Source organism: Aythya marila (genome assembly GCF_965140915.1).
Source record: "Aythya marila genome assembly, chromosome: 12".
Lineage (NCBI taxonomy): Eukaryota > Metazoa > Chordata > Aves > Anseriformes > Anatidae > Aythya > Aythya marila.
In genome coordinates, this window is record NC_139053.1 from 5,697,540 (window position 1) to 5,715,634 (window position 18,095).

The 18,095-nt window shown below is 37.3% G+C and overlaps 1 protein-coding gene across 5 annotated transcripts in view; it reads left to right on the top strand.

The window, feature by feature from the left end:
* CHD9 (chromodomain helicase DNA binding protein 9) overlaps nt 1-18,095 on the top strand; it is a 93,536-nt gene that overhangs the window by 6,127 nt on the left and 69,314 nt on the right. For all 5 annotated transcript variants that reach the window (XR_014318333.1, XM_082769927.1, XM_082769929.1 and 2 more), the window contains exons 2-4: nt 1,654-1,725; nt 2,394-2,479; nt 9,734-11,337. Coding sequence is in view for 4 of the 5 variants with exons in the window: in XM_082769927.1 (XP_082626053.1) it covers nt 9,901-11,337 (1,437 nt within the window). In the remaining variant the exon portion in view is untranslated. The remainder of the gene's footprint in view (nt 1-1,653; nt 1,726-2,393; nt 2,480-9,733; nt 11,338-18,095) is intronic.

Consider the following 18,095-nt stretch of genomic DNA (forward strand, 5'->3'; position numbering starts at 1 on the left):
TATAATGCTGGAGTTCATGATAAAAGCAGCTGGCAAATAATTAGAAACCCTCTAATTGCACACACGAGAAATTTAGAGAGCACCAAGAGGTTTTTCTTTTTAAATTTAGAGGGAAGCCTGTGCAACTGCCTTTCCAGTGATCAGACGTGTAGGTTACAGGGACGTTACACTGAATATCTTGTTCTAACTCTTCTGAGAACTAAAGAGCCCGTTCCTATTCAGTGCGGCTATGCTGAGATTTGTGGGCAGATCTCTTAAAGAGAAGTTACTCTGCAGAGTGGTATTTGCACCTGAAGAAGAGAAGACTGGGAAATTCTGTGAGCTGTATTAGCAAAATAAGCAGCACCTCTGAAGTTCTGAAATTTGACTCTTCCCTTTGGAGAAGCAGAATGATGGTAATGCTTAAAGAGCACAGCAAGTTATTAGAATAGCTTCCTTCAGTAGTCTTGTGGCAGAACCCTTGAACTTTCTAACATTTATGTTCAGTAAAATAAACTGGCTCAAGGATAAGCCTTACACTCTTTACAAGATGCTTCTTGAAACTCTAGCCATCTTCCAAGCTCCCGAACAATTGTACCATGTTGCCCTTCTCCGTACCGCCTTTGTTATTGTTCCTCTGTTGAAATTAATGCCTGCAAAATATAAATGAGAAAATGGAAAGTGTGTGTACACCTCAGCCATTTTAATGCAATGTCTAACGCCAAAAGGCTAGGTTAAATCTGAGCTGAGACACTATGCACCGAAGCAGCAGAGGCACATGTACGTGTTTTGTTCTGAGCAATGTGATTTGAGGGCAGTAACCTTTGGCAGATAGGGTGAAAGAAGGAGTTGAAAAGAATAATTTCTCAATCTGCTGCTGCTAAGTTCTCTAAAGGGTATTTGCCAAAGACCTAAGACAAAAACACACAAGGATTTTGTATAAAACTTAATACACTCTTTAATTAAATCTAGGATGGCGCACTAAGAAGTGGAACTTAGGGTTAAAATGATTATTTTACACTATTTGAAATGCACAGCTTATATCCTGTTGCAGTAATGCGTATAAAAGTCTGCATTTTGGGTCTAAAATGAGAAAGGTGGTTATTGTTCAAAATCTTGTGCGGAATCCTAGTTCTCTAGGATTCCGTCAAGAACATAAGAAAATCCTTGTGCCCATAGGGAAGTGCATGGTTTTTGAGTATTTTATGATGAGGTTATGTTAGTTGGTCAGTGGAAAATAAAAACAAAAAAAGTTTCTAAGATAGCCTAATATCTCTGCATCTAGTCCTACATAACTTTAGTTCTGGTTCTATTTAATATAAGCTTCCTCACGTATCAGCAAATTTTCACAATTTGAGATTTAGAAGAAGAATTAAGACCATGCTTCAAAGAAGGAAACTTTGCAGAACTTTTTTTAACCATACAGACATGTATATAGTTGTGTAATTTAAAGCTCGCGTACAACATAGCTTAGTTGAGAATCTGGGGAGACAGACCTTGTTTTGCATCTTAAGAAAGCTTTAAGTTCCTTTTGCATGTGTTTTTCTTCGGCACTCAGTGCAATCATCAATGATTCCTTCTCTGTATGAAATACTACTTATATTTTACTGTTAGAATAATGTATCGTAGTTCTGTTCTTCTATTTACATACGTTTTTTCTTCTTTTCAACATAGGATATTTCAAACTGCTAAGTACTCCACAGTTGTCTCCATATTGGAAGCTGTTCAAGGAAGCTGGCCTGAAGAGTAAGTAGTATCTTTTTGTTTTGAAGATTTCTGAACACACTGCTTCAGGGAGGACAGCTATGTTTTCTGATAGCAAGGAATTTAAGATAGTGCTTGTCTTGTATAGTAGTTACAGGTTAATTAGACTTCTGGTTTTTACTGCTTCGCTTTCACATGTAGGAGCAATTACTTGATTGCAATATAATAAATAATATTTTTCAAGCTTTTATTCAATTAATTTATATATTGTACAACAACTTTTAAATAAACAAGTTTAGGAATTAAAGTATATTTTGAAATGCTGCATAGTACTTGACAGTTGAATAATTTTGAACTTGATTCTAACATCTGGGTGTGAAGAGGACTTTTTGCATAATGGGAGATCTATTTGACATTACATAAAAGGATAAATGTAGTAATAGTATTCAGGAAAAAAAAAATTACTGGGATGTTGCAGGTTTTTTTTTCTCCCAGAGTTAGTAAAAATAGGCACTTCACTTCCTTATTTATGAGATGTCTATAACAGCATGGCTGTTGCTGATTGTACATTAATTCTGGTGTTCTTGTTTTTATGGTATCTATTAAATAATAAAGTTCCAACTATTGTATTTGCATAATAATATACTGTTATTTCAAGTATAATCTTAAAATTGGTTTTGTGTGACTTGTTTAATATGTTTCATTTTCAGGTCTCTAATGATGAGGTGCTCATCTGGCCATAAAGAGCATCTCTGAACTCAATTCTTCGTTAAAGAGATGTGTTCTGTATTCATGGGTAAGGAGTTTCATCTTAACTTGCATGCTTTTATGTAGTATGTTGTGGTATATTGTTAATTTCTAAGATTTTAGCAACTGGTGTTTTACGGGTTCATCAGTTACTCAGTATAGAGCTCCTTAGGTGCATGTATGGGCTCTTAATTTTGACCCAAGCTATTCATGCAACTTAGGAGTTCTAATACCTAAATATCAGTGGTCTGACTTTCATATTACATTAACTTTTGGTTAGATAGTGGGACAGAGTTTTTGTATATAGGTGAACAATAATTCTAAATAATTACAAATTGGTCAGTGAGTTTTGATTCCTTTTTGGATATATACAACAGTTCTACTGGCTTTCATTAGACATTTACCATGCATCTTTTGAATTTGGAGCTCTAGAAAGAAAAGAAAACAACAAACAAAAATAGATGTGAATTGTATGTAATTAAAAAAACAAAAACAGTTTTTAAGCAGTAAAAGCTGTATCTCATCTGAAGAAATTTTGGGGTGTTACTCCTACTTCAAAAAAGTAGAAACAAAAAGCTTGCAAAAATCCAACTAGAGAATGGGAGTTTTTCTAAATGTTACTAATATTTTAATTTTTGTAGGTCTCTAAATAAAACAGCTAAGATAACTTCATATGTTGCAGAATTTGGTATAATGTGTTCCCTTCATATATTAGGCACTGCTTGTTGAAATATCATTTTGAGACTATAAAATAAACTTGAGTTATAAATTAATGTTATAAATTAAACTTGAGTTATAAATTAATGGATCCTTGAAGAAGTACATGAAGTACCACAAACATTGGTGATATCATTGCATGAAGTCATGGAATTTTATATATAAAAATTTTGTGATACACTTTCTCTTTGGTGTGGTTTTGCTCTGAGCTTAAGCAAAGCTGTTCTCCATGAAGGATCTGTCCCATACGTAGAGCCTGCCAATCTCTTTGCTAATGGTAGAAATTTGGCATTAATTGCATTGAAAGATGTTTCATTTCCATGTGAGATGTCCTTTGTCACGTTGGTTCGCTTGAACTTTTTATATAAAAACTTTGAAAGTGTGTAATTGTCATTTGTCATTTATTTTTTCCTGTAAACCTTCAATATTTATTTCCCAGAGGCTACCTGCTTAGGGGAAAGGAGGAGAGGTGTTAGATGGCAGTTATTGCATTTGTGAAGGGTACAAGGGGGAGCAGTTAGTGATATGAAGTATTTGGTGTAAGCAAAATAAGTGCAGATATGCAACCAGACCACCCTGTATCCATATGGCAAGTACACCCCAGTCAGTGTGCTCTGGTTGTATGCTCTTACTCAGAGTTGGAGCCGTAGCCGTGGACAGGAATCCCCTGAGAATTTAAAGCAGTTTCAAATCTTTTTCTGACCTTCAAATCAAAATATGAAGGACTTATCTTTTGAGTATTTAATATAATGTCTCTGAACTCTTTAGTAGAATAGAGTTCTAAACAAAAGTATCATGTTGAGGGTGTGACTTTATTTAAGGTACAGCTTATTATTCCAAAATAGTTAGAAATGCATATATATGAAAGGCAATTTTAAAATTAAAAATGCATATTTATATATATATACATACACGTGCATGTATAGATATAATACACAACATACTAATATAATATGCATTGTATAAATTAAAATGTGGATGTTTATTCTCTGTTCAATGAAACAGACTACCCAAGCAAACTTTTTACTGATTTTAGTGATACAAGAAAGAGAAAACTCACCTCTTTGATCCATATTTGCTATAGGTACCGTAGCATTCTTATTCAAAGACTTGCTTCTCTCTTTCTGTTAGAGACTAAAACAGTTCATTTCTACTAAATGTCTAAATATTCTTTTTCTATGCTCTGTATTTCTTGAATTTGAGCGAATTGTTCTGTTCCTTTGTGCATTTTAAATTTAACATGCACATTGATCTTAAAATCTATAATATACTATCATTTATATTGAGCATCACTGGGAAATTACTTCTGTATTTAATTTACTGCAGCTTTTTGAACTCAGCCAAAGCTTTGGTTATAATTAAATCAGATAAATAACGATAGTGTAAATGTAATTTATTTTTAATATTGGGGGAGGGAAGAGCTCTATCACTTCTGAATATCATGCAGAAGTGATCAGATTTTTCAGTATTTTTTCTACCACAGTATACCTCTTTTGACATAGTGTTTCATCTATTAGATGGGCAAATGATACAAATCCACCTGCCTGTCATGCTGTTGTATACTACATAAAATTTAGCAAACAAAACTATTTTTCAGTCTTTCACAGATCTTGTTTGGAAGCAAGTCTGTTATGCTTTGTTGTCTTGCTTTAAAACAAATAAAACAAAACAACAACAAAAAGCCAACCTGTCCATGCATATAATGTAAAACTCCTCCCTAGTTATGGCCATCTGTGTTTACCTCTTCTATTTCCTTTATATGTAATCTGGATTTCTGTTCTGTTATGCTTCGATGACTTCAGTTCTAATCTCTTCTACTAACTTGTCCCCAACTTATTTCTGAAGCAGCTTTTATTCTGTGTCTGGATAGCCATTATTTCAGCTTCTCACATAAAAAATGTCCATCAAAGTCACCTGCTTCCTATTATCTGTGATGCTGTCATACATCTGTCATGTGAAGCTGCGATACTCAGTCCCTCAAAGGATGAAAGAGGAGATGTCATTAGTAATGTCTGAATCTTTACCTGTTTGGCGTGCTCATAACTAAAGCAGCTAGTTTGCAGTTGTCACTTCATCGTTAGTAATCAACAATGCAATTAATGAAATAATCAGGTTTTATTTTCCATTTTACTGCTACTCTTCATTGACTACTACTTCTCTTCTTGCAAGGAAAAATTGTCTTTTTCTTACAAGTTCATTCTTTTTTTGATATATGTGATAAAATACATTTTGCTGTACTTTTTGTCTGCTTATTGTATCTTCTACCATTGCCTTCATTTCTGCTCTCACTTGTTCCTATAGCTATAGCTTGTCTTTTTGCAACTGTTACCTTCCACACACTAATCTACTCTAAAAGAAATTCATCTCTTTGAGACTTTCAGGCTGTCTTTATTTCTTCTTGGCCTTTCTCTCTGACTAGAGCAAAAAAAGGTTGTTACTAAACTCTGATGGACAGCCAGAATGGAGAAAGTTTTTTTTTTTTTTTTTTTTCCCTTTGCAAGAAGTTGCATTAACCTTTTTCACTTGAAACCTCCGTTTCCTAACCTCTGCTCGGGTATCGATTCTGTCTTGTTGCACACGGACTTTTTAATGAAAAGGATCAAATAGGGCTGAGTGTACCCAGCTTCATTTCTAAGTGGTTTTGGATATAAATAAAACTTGAGAAAGATGTAAAGTTTAAAGAAGTTAGAATTACAGAAAAAGTAAATGAGCTGATTTTGCAAATTAAAAGGAACAGGAGTAGTTAATTGATTTATATTGTTTGTAATAGAAAAGATGTTTTTACAAACATCTAGGTTACCAAGTTGTGTACTTTTAAATGAAAAACATGAGCTATGCAGAAGTGAGTATATTTTCATTCACTTGGACTTGTAAGATCCATTTTAATACCATTTCTTCTGTTTTAAAACTTTGGTTTAGATCTCTACTATAAAGCTTATGCTAAGAACTAATAAATTATAAGTGTTCTGTTTAATGAGTAGTGAAGTGATAAAAATAGAAGCTGGAAGATGTTTTTGTTTTAATTCAGGTATGTTTGCAGAATAACTTGATACTTGCATGCTGTGCTTTGTATGAGGTAAAATTGTAGAGTTAGCAGTTGGAGAAATTTAATGTTTAAACGAGAAATGCTTTAGAATATACAAGGATGACAAACCTTGAAATGTGTTTCAGCATGTCTGAAGAACACATTTGATGTTTTTTCTTAGCTCTTGTTCCGTTTTCTTGCATAAATCAGCTTGATACAAAATTGAGAGGTTAGAAAGAAAGAAACTAAATGCTAGTAAGAAATACTGTTGGATGTCTCTGGGTTAAACTATATTAAAAAAAAAAAAAAAGTGCAACACTGTGGAAAATTACAAGTATACCTAATGTCCTATACTTGGTAAATGCTGTTGAAGCAATTCCAGCTCATAGGGGGGCAGTAATTTCTTAAACTCAAGTAAAGAGACTGTGGTCTTCTGATTGCTTTGTCAGGTTGTACCTCTGGTGTGGTGCCCTTTTTATTTTCTAGAATTTCTCCAAGTAGGTCTTAGACTTTGCTGTTGTAGAAGGATCTTAATGACTTTAAGCTGGGTTGAGATTAATGTTAAATCAGTATAAAATAATGGTGAATTGAGAAATACAAAGTATTACAGTTATCTTAGTTTCTATAGCAAGTGTGATTATCACAAATTCGGGGTATAAGGGGCACGTGGATGTTGAATTTTATTTATGAAGAGAAATCAAACTGGATTGCTGTAAAATAGAATTATTAACCGTAACAGTGTTTGCTTGATGGGAAGTAAATAGTTTTAACAAAACAGTGTTGGGATTTTGGGTGGGATTTGTTTGCTTGGTTGTATTTTTTATTTGTTTTTTACATTCTGCCTCTTGTTACTGTAGTTTGCTTCATTGAGTAGGGATTCAAAACTGGTTTCCCCATTCTGATTAGAATGTGACTGCAAGAGGAACTTGTCTTGAGTGAGAAGGGTTTTGGAAAAATACTCATAAAATACTGTCTGCACTTGCACTTGCACTTGCATTGTTAAACCTTTGGTTGTCAAGTACAATAGATGAAAGTCTTAAAAACACGTATTTCCTAAAATGTTCTTCTGCCAGCCAGAGGTAAAAGAATGTCCAAAATTCAACTTCATACAATAGAGTTGTTGGGGAAAAGAAAAGGCTGGATGAAAGTGTGCTAAAACCTAACTGTAGCTGCTATCATTTTCTGGGTAAGGGGGAGCAAAATAGGGGAAGAGAAGCACTTACAGCATGTGAAAGTTTCCGTGTGAGAATCTTAATATTTCATTAAGTTGGACGTGAGAAGGTAGAAATTTTTTTCAAGGTAGGGACGGAAAATCATGCTTATGTGCCAGTTTAAATCAGAAGTGTGCTGCGGTTTGCCTTCATGTCCCTTCATGATTTGCAAGCTGAGCATTTAACGTTTTCATATATAAGTACAGCAGAGACACAAGAAGCATAGTCACTAAGTAAGTCTGGAAGATGACTGAGTGTAAGGGCTAGTTTATCCCAATCAGGTATTGCTGAAGTTCCCAGGTATGCTTTTCTTTGGGCTGAAGAAACACGATGCATTTTATGGACAGTGAATTAAAAAGCTAAGTGTAAAAGTACTTCTCTGGTCAAAAGACAAGGTGTCTTTGCAACAGAGTTGTGTTCAGGCTATCTGCAGTGGTGTTCTTTTGAAAATAAAGTGTTTATTTTTATTTTTTCCCACTTGATCATTTCTTGTCTACATAACAACTTTTGTCATGATGTATTTATGTGCATCTGCGTAGCCTGGAGAAGTTTCTCGTGTGTCTAGCCTTCAGATTTCTCATTTGGAAGTCCATCTTGTTTGGATGCTTGATGCTGACATCTTCAGGTTACCTTTTCTTTTTACATATACGAAGACTTTTTGTTTTATAAACCCTTTGCATCTTAAAAGGGCTGTTTATATTAGAAAAGTTTTGTAGTCTCTTTATTTCTTACTTTTTTTCATTGTCTTGTAAGGAAGTTGGAAGAACAGGGAGGGATGGGAAGCATTTCTTGTCTTTTGAGCGAAGAAGAAAATTGCCATGAGGCAAGCTCAGAGTTACAGTGCCATGACTGTAATGATATTTGCTATTTATTTATTTTTTTTAAGTTATTCAGCAATAAAACATGGAGAGATTGTCTGGTACGTGCTTTTTCAATACATGGCCATTGTTACTCCTGTTTGATACTTCTAGGCCATTGTATAATTAAACTCAAGAGTGTGTATAATATTTACTGTGGAGTTGCTGAACTGTACATCACTTACCCCACATAAAACTATTGTACATCTGGTTGTATCGGTATCACTAAAGACAGAAGAAATTTTTTTTTTCCCCTCAAGTTGTTAGTACAAACTGAATAGCCTTTCTTATGAGTCACAGTGAAACAGAGTCTATCTGGGCATAACCAAGGAGCTACGTCAGTCTGGTGAGATGGTTATGCTCAGTCCCAGTATGTAAATTTATATTGTTACAGGCTTCAAAGCTGAGTTTTTAACAGTTGAGTCCTCGATAACCTGGAACTTGACATTTTACACATGGCTACTTTAATTACCATCTATTTTTCCACAGGTGGGCATCTATTAAATTAGATTATTCTGTGGCTACAATATTCTTTCCCTGTAACTAATCTTACTTGGTTTTATTTTCTTAGTTAAAATAGCTTTGTCCCCCAACTTATCTTTTGAGTTGAAATATCCTAAGATGAGAGATGATTCTATTAGAAATGCTACAAATGCTTGAAAACAATGCAGGTTTTCGGAGGTGTTGGTTTGGAGAAATGCAGATAGAGATCTTTCCTCATCTTTTTTGGTACTTTTCTGAAAAATGTGTGTGTTCAGTAGGTCTGTTTTATTCTATATCTTTTACTGACTAGGGGATATAGGAGCTCATCTAATTCATCTTGGCGTAGCCTAGTTGAATTACCTAGCTAGAATAGTGAAATAGTTCAGAGGTGGAAGTACCTGAACATGGATCTTTTAATAAAAGTGCAGAAAAATAATTATAGTTAAAATCCTTACTAGATGATACGTTGAAATTCCATCAAATATAGATAGTTGCCTTACTAGGTCACTTTCTATTGGGAAACACTACTGCCTTGATTAAAACAAAAAGTGTTGTAAAATACGTCATCCGCATGGATCCTAGTGTTGGCTTATCTGTCTGATGGTGTTTGGAATGGGGGAAGTTGTCATTCTGTTGAATATGATCATAAGCAAATTTATTTTACTTCTGGACTACTGAGAAACACGAGTGTTACAATTTGGTAGCTTTAATGAAAGTGGCATAGGAGAATCTGAATTTGTGCTTAGATAACAGCAAACGGGAAACAATTAGAAACCCATGTATTTAAAAAGTCAGATGCATAAGGCTTAAACTATAAGAGCTGTAGAGGACATTTGCTAAAAGCAAAAAATAACTCTTAAGTGATTTGTGCTTTACCTAAACTATTAAAATTATGAATGAAATGTCAAAAATCCATAGCAATATCGGGAAGGGGAAGGAGGTATGAGGAATGACTTGAAATACAAAGCAATTGTGTGTAATTATGCTTCTCTTTTTTTCCTCTCCCATAGGATGCTTTAACACTTTAAGACGAACATTTCATCAGAAGCACTAATGGATGCTGGCATGCCTTGGATAAGGTGGTGACCACTGGATGTAATCTGTTTCTGTTCACTGCAGAGAGCCAAAACTGACTCCTTTTGGAGTTGAGAGAAGTTAGCAGTACAGACCTACCAAGATGACTGATCCTATGATGGATTTTTTTGATGATGCCAATCTTTTTAGCGAGACCTTAGAAGGTTTGTCAGATGATGCCTTTGTTCAACCTGGACCTGTTTCACTTGTTGATGAATTGAATTTAGGTGCAGAATTTGAACCTTTGCACATAGACTCCTTGAACCATGTGCAAGATGCTCAGAATCAACAAAAGATAAGTGAGTTTGAGCCGCTGAATCAGTTTGATTCTTTGAAACTTCACCAAGTAAGTACGTCTTTCAATAGCTCAGCAGACAACGTCTTATCGCCACACTCTCAATTCAACTGTTCACCAATTCATCCACAAACCCAGTCTAATGGGATGTTTCCAGATGTGGCTGATGGTAGTCCTATGTGGGGTCACCAAACTGCCACGACTGTTTCGAATCAAAATGGGTCCCCCTTTCACCAAGGACATTCTCAGTCTATGCAGCAAAACAAAAGCTTTGTAGCACACCATGACTTTGCCTTATTTCAGGCTAATGAACCGCAGCATCAGTGTGCCTCACTACGATCTCAACAAAGCAGGAACAACACGGGGCAAGATGCTCTGAGTCAGCCAAAAGACTTCCTGGAAGTTAATGTATCTACTTCTCACAGAGTCAATGTTAACCACCCACCTCCAGTTTCTAATCCTTCAACTTCACAGCAGCCTCTGTCTGTTCAACAGTTTTCTCAGACTGCAAGTGCTTCAATACATTTTTGTGGGAATCAAGAAGGAACTTTTGATGGACAGTCCCCAACTATTACTCCGTGTTCTGTCAATAATAGCCAACAATTTTCATCTCCTTATTCGTACTCTAATAACCACATTTCTCCTACCAGCCTTCTTCAGTCTACAACAGCTCTTTCTAGTAGCCAGCAGACACACCCCATCTCTGACTTCACTGGAAGCGATGCCTTTACATCTCAAACAGGGACCAAGCAAGAAACAACGGAGCACATGTTGAATCCTAATACACCTTTGAATTCAAGTAGTTTTCAAATGTTGCATTCTGCGCATCCTCAGGGCAACTTTAGTAGTTCAAAACTTTCTCCTGTGAATATTAATTTTCCAGCTTCTGCTGGTTCTGCTTCTCAGATAAGCCATTTCACAGACCCTATTGAGAGCAATGGTTTTACGTCTCTGGATGAGAACTTACTTCATCAAGTTGATGCTCCAAACGAACCGTTTACAGGACTTGACCCAGATGACCTCCTTCAGGAAGACCTTCTGCCACAGTTTGATGACTCTGCGTTTGTTCAGGATAGCACAAGCCATGTTTTAGAGCATGACCTAGAACACCATATAAGCCCCCATCAAGTAACACAGGCGTCTGATATTGGTCGGGCACAGTCGCAAAGTCAGATTCATCCCTGGCATTCTGCAGTTTCCAGTCAGCATCTGCAAGAGAGAAGTCGTATAACCTTACAAGGACAGGTATGTGGGGGTTTAGGGGATGGGGTTTTGAGCTGCCTGGTTTGGCTGCTCTGGTATTGGTACTTGTGCCAAAGCAGGGTGACTGGAGATACTGAGCTTTTGTTGGTAATTGGTCCTCAAGAAGTCTGCGTAACTCGTGGTTTATGAAAAAACTGTCGATGCAAGCCTGCTTTCTCTTCTCCTGTTTTCTTAGCATTGTAGAAAACCAGATTTATATGACCTGAGATAGTTTTTCAGAGAAAATGGAGCCAGCCCTTCTACTGCATGTATTTCCTAAGTACAGCAGAGAAGAACAGTTGTTTTATGCTTCAGATGTAAATCTTGTGGCTTATTGTCTGTTAAAGTACTCATAGCAGTGCATTTTTAAGAGCTTTAATAAGAGGTACTGGTGTGGCTGATTGGCTTTTGTCCTTTGCTTGGTAACTTTGTGCTCATTGTCATTAACTAAAAATACAGGTTTTTTGTTTGTTTTTATATGATCAGCAATAATAGAAACGGCTATAGCTATTTATTTCATTACTTTTGGGTAAAAGAAAAAAATGTGCAGTTGTTCTTGCATAACATCTGCATCTACTACATGTATTAAAGCCCGTGGTATGGAGGACATGAAAGCACACAAATTATCTTGTACTGTTCTAATGGCATACAAGAGAAATTAACTTTGCAGACAATGGTTTTCATATTATCTTATAAGATAAAAATTGTATGAACATTGAAAAGTTTAGAAAACCAATCTTGCAGTGACATGAATATATGAAATGCAAGGTTTTATAGACTTATTTTTAATGTTTTCTCTAGTGAGCCTAGTGAATTTTCAAGTAGTTTTAACTGATTGTGATAGTAAGTTCTTTTTTTTCCCCCCTCCGCCCCCCCCCCAACACTGACCCCTATCTTCATCTGTATCACCTTGTCTTTTGTTGGAGGTGTGTGAGCAGTAATAAATTGAAGTATAGACTGGTATTTTCTCTTCTGAGAGTAGCTAAACTTTTCAATAACTAACAAGAACAACAAATACCTGTTGAAGCAGCTCGTAAAAGTTCTCTGTTCACAACTCTGTAACCAGCAAAATCATTTGTTTTGATTACAGTTATTGGAAAACTCATTGTGCAAGATTGCAGGAATTTTCAGCACACAAAAAAATGTATTTCAAAATAAATTGTATCTTGAATATAATAGAGATGTGGTAACCAAATACACAAAGAACTATTTAAAATCTGTAAGTCATTTAAGCTGGTGCTGCCGTTTGTGAGACTGGTTTAGTGACTTTCCATTGTTAAGGCTTTCTTTGAGTGCCATCGCTGCATTAGCTGTAAGTTAGTTCCTGAGTGCTGTTGCCTTTTGGCACTGCTTGGTAGCTTCAGGCCCGAATTTGATTTGACAGGAATGACTGAAACTCCTACTAATGGTTTGGCAGCAGGAGCTGCAGCTTCTGTATGATGCATCTACATATTCAGCCGCTCTTGCTGGTAATCTGGGGCTTCCAAAAGCATGAGGATGTCTGTTCAAGTCTGTGTGCATCTGAGCAGTAAAAATGGGAAGATTTTTAAATGGTGTTTTAAATTCTAGTAGGAATTTAGCTTCTAGTTGGGAAAGGAGAGAGGAAATACCAATGTTTTCTGGTTTTCCATCTGTGCATTTCAAAATAGAGGCAACTAACATCAAATACGTACGTGCATGTGGCCTTAAAAAGCTACAACTGTTGTGTTACTTCTCTGTTCTCTTTACGGATGCGCTCTGTACCTTACAGTATGGATTGGTGTCCTGTTGGAAGAGTTGTTGGGAAGGAAAGGAACTCAGTGGCTGAGACTTGCTTTAGTTAGCTTGCAAGACACATGTCCTATGAAGGAGGCATTGTAAAATGTGCCATTGCTTCGTGGCATTGGCAGAGAGATGAGGCTTTCACACTTGAATCTCTGGGCCTGGTTCAGTAGATGACCTCTCCTCCGTTACAACCTGGGCTGATGTGCATGGAGCATGTGATTTTCATTTCCTATGAGCGAAACTTTTGGTGCTTCAGTTGGTGTAGTGCTGGCGTGTTGCCCGTAGGGTATGCATACAGCAGTGTACTTCAGATGAGCTCGATGGATCGAATGATGCGGTAGGTGCAACCTGTTGGTGCTGATGTACTTTCTTTTTTTCTTTTTCTGGGGGTAGGGAGTGAGTAGAGGAGGGCACAGCCTACGTGGCTCCTTGTGTTGGTTCTGTCCGATATGAGCCCCTAACACGGGCACGGAGCTGGGCTGCTGGTAGGGCACTGAGGTACTGCTGGGTTCTGCTAGAGCAACAGAGCCCAATTCCCTGCCATGGGGCTGCAGGGCAGAAGCCAGAGCTGTTAGCTGCACCCTCGGGTCTCCCATCGGTACGGGCGGGATGTGGCTTCCTGGAAAAGTGGCAGTGGCAAGAAATGCATGCGTTGGGATAGTTTGTGAGGAGCATGTGGCATATAAGCCAGGCAGTGAAAAGTAGGTCTCAAGATGTTTTCTGGTGCTGTAATTTTTCTGTAGCGTACATCAGAACCTTTTTAAGACTGCATCAGCCCCACTGACATCACCGTCAGTGCCTTGTTTTGTAGCCTGGAACAGAGGGAAAGTTCTGAGACCTGTGCAGAGTGTTCAAGTGTTTGGGAGGGTTGCTTTGGTTTTGGTAGCAGCAGGAGAAGGACGCATCTTCACAGGATTTCAGCTCTTTGTTTCATCCTTCTTACTTCTTTCTGGAACTTTGAAATAACACTGGCAGAAACCAGGTAGGCATATCAGCTGCTGGGTTGTTTTTTATTATGATTCTAGGGTATGCAATAAATGGTATAAATTGGTTTCAGACTTTAAGTTTATCTAACAGAAGAGATGTTTAGTGTTTCCTCCAGGAACTGGTTGTGCAGTGGGAGCTGTCATACAGCTGCGAGGAGCCCATCGATGGGGGAATGATAGGAGCAAACCGTGTGCAAGCCTCTCTGAGCCTGCAGCGTGCGTAATATGACTTAGTAATAGTATGGCAACTGGAGGAAACAATTACTAGTGGATTTAGTTGTTTTCAGCAGTTTTGCTTTGATAACGATTGAGGGGTTTTGAAAAAGAACTATTTTTAAATTTTATGAAGTAGTTGATGATCTGTGGCTATTGGAGTGGACCCAACATTAGACAACCAAACATCCCCAACTGCAGTTACACTAAGATCACTTAAAAATGAGACAAGATGAAATACTTGTTACTCCGTTGTTTGAAAGGAAGCATGCTTATCGCAGTGTAACTTGTAAAGCTATTCTCTCAGTACAAATTAATTTAAAAATTAATAGTTCAGTGTAATAGTGCACAATTAAAAACAATCTAAAATGTCTTATGCTGCTGTTATACTTTCTATGCTTGCTGTAATTAGATTATAATTGTAAATATATCGTGCCTCTTAATTTTACATCATGCATTTTTCATCATAGTTTGATTATGGGAGCGAAATGAAGTGAAGGAATACACTGGAGATCCGTGTAGTCTCACCCTCGACTAATAAAACGCTTCTGATCTTTTTGCCTCTTCTTAAAACTGTTTTGAAAATATTCTCTTTGCTTTTCATGAGTGTGAAAGAAGGTGACAAATGTAGGTATCCATGTTCAGTTCTGTACGCTTAGAAGAAAAGGAAGTTGAGGTGATATTCTGAGGTTTGTAGTGGCCTGAGAGAAGGTTGCCACTGTAAGGTCACCTCGGGGCCTTGCCTTCGCAAGGCTGAGCAGCCCCAGCTCCCTCAGCTCCTCCTTGTAGGAGCAGGGCTCCAGTCCTCTGAGCGTCCTCACGGCCTCCTCTGGACCTGATTCAAGTCCACGTCCTTAGGCTGGGGGCCCCGGTGCTCCTCTGGCTACATATCTCAAAGCTTAATGGAGATTGGCCTGGAAAATAATACTTCATTAATGGTTGGAAGCGCTACACGACAAGGTGTTGATCTCAGCTCTTGGTATCAGCTGAATCTTTTTTCTACCCCTTTTGTGACTAAATGTTTGGCACCTAACTTGATAATTCAGTGTATTCATGAAGTCCACTATCTTGCATCTGACGTTTGCATTTGTTTTGTTTTGTTGTTGTTTTGAAACTGACTTGAAACTTGAAAGTGCTGTTCTGCTGGCAAGTGCTTGCTTTCCTACCGCTTGTTTCAGAGCGACAGGTGACGCTGCTTTTGGAGAGAATTTATCTTGTCCTTATTGAAAGCTTAGGAAGAAATATTGACCATACGTCAGAATGGTGTAACTTGATGCATGAGGGTATTGTCAGAGGTGGAAGTTTCACCTGATCAGAGCACAGGGCACAGGCTTTGGTGCGGCTGAGATGCACACCCTGCGTGGTCGCAGCCTTTCACCCATGTTAGCAGCTCCCTCCCTTTTGTATCGGCTCTAAATTTGGCTTTGCAAGTATCCCTGGGATTATCCCACTCAAAAACCTCTTGCTCTGCTCTTGATTGCCATTCTATTCATATACCAGATCGCAAATGCAAGACATGCCTAGGAAGCAGTGATGTGTTGTCTCGGGTAGCTATGGTTGGCCCAACAAGCCAATTCATTGCAACGTGCACTTAAGGAAGATGTATAGAAATGAGGGCTAGAGTATTTTTCAGAATGCGTTTCTGAAATTCCACGTAGTTTATTTTTAAGAGAGCCCACAATGAGAAATATTTTCAAATCCTGAACTGGTGGGGCTGTATTTAAATTCTTCGTAGCAGAGACCGGCTTTTCTGCATAGTAAGCTTATTGCTCTTAAGTGTTCTTACGAGACCATGTTGTAAAATTACGATCCTGTTATTAACGTTGTTTGTGAAGCAGTGTATGACAGTTTTCAGTGGGGCTAAGCATAATAAAATCTGTGACTCAAAATTTGCCCTGTTTTGCATTATCTGAGAACTGAAATCTAGACATCTGGTGTATTGAAAGCACTTGTATTTGGTGGGGCATTAGCTTGTAATCTGCAACTGGTGTGGTTTTTTGTGTGTTTTTTTTTTTTTAAAGCCCTTCCTTCCCCCCACCCAAAGAGAGCCCTAAAAACCTCATTTTCTTCTAAAATGCTGTTAAGCATATCCATTGTATTTATATTGTACTCGTTCCTTTTAATTATGGTTAATTTTATGGGTGATGTCACCACGTTAACAAATGGAAATCTGTTTGAACTTGCCTTTTAAACATTTCTAGGAGTTGCATGCTCTGGATTTACTTCTGTGTTTGAGGAACAATTTTCACCTTCCTTGTAGCTGTAGCAGCTTAATGAATTGTCTGCCACTGTGAGGCAGCAGAATTCAGTTGTCATCTCCCAGCACCTAGCAGGTTTATCATGTCTGTACAAGTAACAAAGTACTCCCTCCGCTGACCTTTTTTGCACTGTATTTCCCTGCTTTTTCGCTTTCTATTTTCAGTAGGGCCCACACAAATGGGAGGAAGTGAAAGTGGAAAGTGGCAAAGCTGTGTCAAGTGTATAGAGTTAATGAGATGAGTAGGGCATCATCTTGGAGCTGAGTAGCACAGTTCCTGGAATGAGCAAACTCTTTCAGACTCTAACTGTATTTAATATGTGTTTCAAAACCAATCTGTGGCTTTTTGTCATGGATGTCTTCATCACTCAAGACAGCAATATTTTGCTAGCTTTACAGTTGGATGTATACAAAGAATTTTGTTTTTTATATTTTTTATACAAATTTTAGGTAAGCATTTTATACTCCCTATTTCTTTTTAAAACGAGAAATTGCATAGGATGGGGGAAAGGAAGTATGTGTGTATGAAATTGGCTTGTAACACATTTACTGATGAATATTTGTTGATATATTTAACTTTCATCCATTTTTTCATTTGCCTTGCTTTTCTTTAGGAAATACAGCTGCATAACAAGGGAAGGACAGAATTGCTGGAAAAATGTACCAGGCTATCTGCTTTAGCATTTTATAAGCTTTATGAGTTTGTCAGTAGCTAACATTTCCACCAGTTAAAATGTTTAATCATTCTTCTCATTCAGTTTTGAATCATGCTAGCTGTTGCTAATGCTTGTTCTTTTTTTTGAAGTCTCTCTGAACCTTCCTCAGTTGTCAAATAATTAGGCTGTCCAATTCTTTGCGTACATTTCTTATTTAAAAAGCAATACCTGCTGTTGTAATGATTGTTACAATTTAAGAATGTAATCTTTCCTGAGATAATTGCACACTTGTTAAATGACTGTAATAATTGTCTTCAAAATGCTCCAAAAGAGAAACCTTTTTGTAAAAAGTTGTTAATGGGTGGCAGGCACAGGCAGGAAGCTTCTGTCTAGCTCAGCTTACAGGGGTAATCCTCCAGGGTGAGACAGGTTGACAGAAGCAAGTAAAATAGATGATGTTAAAAAAATGCACAAATAAGTAAGATTGAATATCTAAATACTTATTTGCAAACAGATGTCTTGTTAACACTGAAGAACCGTAAAGCAATGAGTAATGATGCAATGGTGCAAGCTCAGTGTCTGAGCTTGGTGCCTAATTAGAAAGGGAGAAAAAAGGAAAATAAAACTTGTCTTGAATCGTCCTCTAAAGACAGCAGTCCATACTGTAGACTGTTGAAGCAGTAGTTCAGTGTCTGTTTAAAATACCATTAGATTAAGGGAAAAACTTTATGGGGAAAAAGCTCCCTTCTTACATCATGTGTTAATTCAACCATTTGTGCTGTGAACTGAACTGCAAAACTGATTCAGGAGCTGCGAAATGGCTTTTTGTTGCCAGAGCTGTTTCTTGAGAATACGAGTTGCTGACTTGGTTTGCTGCGTAGTTGG